Source organism: Leuciscus leuciscus (assembly GCF_965113295.1).
Source record: "Leuciscus leuciscus genome assembly, chromosome: 14".
NCBI lineage: Eukaryota > Metazoa > Chordata > Actinopteri > Cypriniformes > Leuciscidae > Leuciscus > Leuciscus leuciscus.
In genome coordinates this window covers 31,916,761-31,920,669 of record NC_138738.1, presented here as the reverse complement: position 1 = coordinate 31,920,669, position 3,909 = coordinate 31,916,761, and the positions used below count along the sequence as shown (strand labels likewise).

The following is a 3,909-nucleotide window of genomic DNA, read 5'->3' as shown; positions in this document are numbered from 1 at the left end:
CAGCAGTGCTATGATACCCAATTTCCTGATCAGAAAGCTTAAAATGTCCTTTGTAAATCAATGAAGAGCTGAACCCTTTATATTGAATCATGACTATGACAACGATTCAATTTTCAAGGCAAACCATATGCATGCCACATCTTTTTACCAGGACTTTGTCAGGACTTGCCCTGACATTTCTCAGAGGGTTGTAATACCTGACGCTTTATATCCGGAGTTTAAAAGGTCTCAAGTACAGTGTCACCAGAGTCATTGGACTCTTACAGTTTAGTATACTGAAAACATAAACTTAAAAAGTAATACTGAAAAATTGTTGCACTTTCACTTTAAACTACACATCATCAAAGAGCAAGTGCATTACAACACGAAAAGCTAGAAGAAAAAAACATAACAAATGGACCGTTTTGACCGTTTTATTTGACAGTTCAAATCCTTCCGTTACAGTTAGTTACCAATAAGCATGCTGCTTGTTCAGACAACTCATTGCGATTCCAATACTAACAGGGTTTAGTATATTTTAATAATTTAACAACAGCTCCTGTGAAACCAGGTGAGTTTTCATTCCCTCAGTGGAAACACTGGGGACCTGCAGTAACTTTACTTTTACTTTGACAAACAAACAAAAAATGGAAATCCTCACAGCTAAAATGGGCTGGCTTTAGAAGCATGTCCGTTATGATGAATAATCCTGGCCCCCTGATCTCTCACACTGTCTGAATAGATATTGTTAAAGACATTCAAATTCAATCTACAAACATTTAATTTAAATATTGCCGCCTCCTCATTCTCCATCAGTATTATGATGTGGCTGACTTTAAGTATGCAATAAGGTCTGTCCTCTCGCCCTTCTTCTTGATCCCGGCAAAGATCATCTTTGTGCCTGGAATGTACTTCTTGGGGTTCTCCAAATATTCCATCAAGGTATCTTCACCCCAGACAATGCCTGAGAAAAGACATCAAAAAGACTTGTTAAACAATACCATCTCACTGTGAAACAAAAGACAAGCTGTACTTTTATCAATTAGCCTTACCCTTGCTCTTATTGGCATCTGTGTAGGAATACCCCTCTGCCTGGCCAGTCTTACGACCAAAAAGACCCCAAAGATTTGGCCCCACTTTGTGCTTGCCTCCGTTTTCAACAGAGTGGCACTGGGCACACTTCTGGACGAAAACCTTCTTTCCCTTGTCAGCGTCACCCATATTTACCTAGAAGGAAAAGGAGATGTGAAAACACTGCAGAAAGGTATTTGAAGGGTAAACTGTTTTAAAACACAGTGGACAAATCATCAGAAGGTCATTCAAGGATTCAAGACATAAATCAATCAATATAAGCTCTAAAAAAGCTTATAAGATCAGTTCACCACCTAGGGAGATGTAAAGCATCTGCTGCAGGTTTCTTGGTAGATGGATAAGCGTGCTTCCCCCGCCAAAAACGTCTACGTATCAGTAAACATCTTGGTATTAAGTTGTTCATCCGGGATAACCTCAAATCGCCTTTATTAAAAGAAGCCTTAATCACAGATGTAACATTATAGCTCGTTAGGAATCAGCCTGTTATAGCCATCTTAAAATTAAAGATTAGAGTTTGTTTGACAAAATCCCTATTTAACTTATAAAAAAAACCTAATTTAAACTATACATTTTTGAAGAACACCGCAAAATTCGTAAACCGGCTTTAGATCCACGTTGCGGAAGCTAACACAGCAGCTAACCATATCAGATTCATATCTGGCTAGCCTCACATTAAATCACACAATTTCCCACGAATTACTTAACATTTATTATTGCTCAATTACATAAACTGAGTCTTTTCTTGTTGTAATTAAAAACAAACAACGTTTTTTTTTTTATCATTAAACCCTACATATTCCTTTCTTGACATACAATTGTTCTTGAGAAGTAACGTTACCGGTAAGCTTATGCAACCTCACGTCATCCTTCCTCAGAACAGCTTAAAAATCCTCCATTTCATACAAATATCACTTCTGTAACAGGGCGGACAGATCTCAACACGATGTGATCGGTTTAAAATGTTACCTTTCAGACCGTGTGATGAAGCTCCTTGCCTGCCTTGCGGGACGTAGTACTCTGCTCGTGACAGTCGGCGGACCGATTCTCTACAGGGCGAAAGAGAAAGGTCACTTCATTTTACAGGCGCGAGAAGGCTCCGGTATTTTACGTCACAATCATGCGCTGCCTGAACCGTCACGTGCCTCATTCCGACGAATCTGGTAACGGCCCCGCAGCTGTTCTCCCGAAGATCCATCTATGGAGTTGTGACAGACAAGTGCATTTAAAGAGATAATCGGTTTAGATAAAGCGCAGTTCAGAGTTCGGAAACGTTATTATAAACATATTGCATATATATATGACCGTCGGTATTTTATTAAAAAAGGCAATTTGACAAGACGCCAAGGTCAAACTCGTTCTGTTTTCTCCATCCCGTTTAATTTACCTGTATGCCTGTGTATATATATATATTATGTACCGTCGGTATTTTATTAAAAAAAGGCAATTTGACAAGACACCAAGGTCAAACTGCCTGTATATATAAAATATCAGTGATGGAAATATTTAACAGTCTTAAAAATTGTAATTGCGAATAAATACTTTCTAGTTATAAAAAAAAAGTTTCTTTTAAACTTAAGTTCTGGAATTGTATGGTTAAATAATTCATGAGAAACTATCGAAGGCGTGGTTACCTTGAAAACAAGATTTATCGAGTCTCAAATGTACGCATTACTCAAGCGAAAGGCGCCTCCTCGTACACATCCAGTTCCTATGCTGACATGGCGTCACGTGATTTTTTTACTGCGTGACTGGAATTTCATTACATGGCAGCACGTATCCATTCCATCCATTCACACGGTTCTTGTTCTTGGCTAAATGGGCATGCAAATCAATTCTTTAGAACACGTTTCAGGTTTTTTGGTGTTTCCCTTTCAACAACTGAAGATGACAGGCAGGTGACTCATAAATGAGAGGCTATAACTACAGTGGTGTACATGCACGTGACTGACAGGAATGAAAAATAACAGGTCGTGGCAGACGTTCATCATAACTGCGCAACTTCTCATGAAGATTACCTGTTTACAATTCCTCAAGGAGAACTGCTTGAAAATGTGCTTTCATTTGAAAATACACATAGGCTATCTGTGTATCTTAACTGATCCCAACCTTCCTTACTACGGATAGCTATGTTAAAACAACCCACGAACATTACACATGAGTCATGACACTTATTAAATTAGTTTTAAACTCAAGTGGTCAATACTGAGTGGAAATTCACCCTGAGTATTTTCTAAATGCATGTTATAGATCTTATTGTGCACAATTTGTCTGTACATTTCATTATTAAAAAAAAAATTATCAGACCTTGGAATGCCATAACTGGACCTTCCAATGAAAATGACTTCTTGATTTGTCATTTGTGACATATAACAACCATAATATATGCAGACTCTGATTAACACATTAAGACTGCTCTGAGCCACCTCTAAATTCCATGTAAAGATGCAATTTTACATAAAAAGTAGGCTATATCATGCAATCTCTGACTCCCCTTGGTCACACTGATTTTGCCTGGTGCAACATGTTCCTGGATCAACATATATTTTGTTGATCCTGGAAGTTGGAACAACATTCCAGTCCAAAAATTTAGTGCAAATCCTATCCCTGTCCCTACCCCTAAACCCAACCCTACCATAACTCATCCCTAAAATCAGAGGGTAATCATAGGTGAATGACACTGATTTAGAAGCACATAATCCTGGGTGTAATCCTGAACTTGACATAACTGTCAACTTGTCTCTCAAATGTGATTGGTTGTTTGAAATGATGGTACTCAACAAAGGTTGTCAACAAAGATGTTTGTTTCTCAACAAAGGTGGGAAATTAACACCCGCAACA

General features: G+C 38.2%; 1 protein-coding gene across 1 annotated transcript; it reads right to left on the bottom strand.

Moving 5' to 3' along the window:
- Nucleotides 1–399: 399 nt before the first annotated feature.
- Nucleotides 400–2,184, bottom strand: cycsb (cytochrome c, somatic b). The gene is made up of 3 exons (XM_082190067.1): nucleotides 2,038–2,184; nucleotides 1,032–1,206; nucleotides 400–943 (listed from the first exon to the last, which is right to left on the bottom strand). Exons 2-3 carry the CDS (start codon nucleotides 1,198–1,200, stop codon nucleotides 798–800), a joined length of 315 nt encoding a protein of 104 aa, XP_082046193.1. The 5' UTR covers nucleotides 1,201–1,206; nucleotides 2,038–2,184; the 3' UTR covers nucleotides 400–797.
- Nucleotides 2,185–3,909: the final 1,725 nt, after the last annotated feature.

Bases quoted from the DNA above. Each gene is read 5' to 3' on its own strand.
- cycsb (XM_082190067.1), bottom strand. From the start codon at position 1,200: ATGGGTGACGCTGACAAGGGAAAGAAGGTTTTCGTCCAGAAGTGTGCC. The intron at 944-1,031 runs GTAAGGCTAATT...GTCTTTTCTCAG, and splicing joins AGATGCCAATAAGAGCAAGG to GCATTGTCTGGGGTGAAGAT.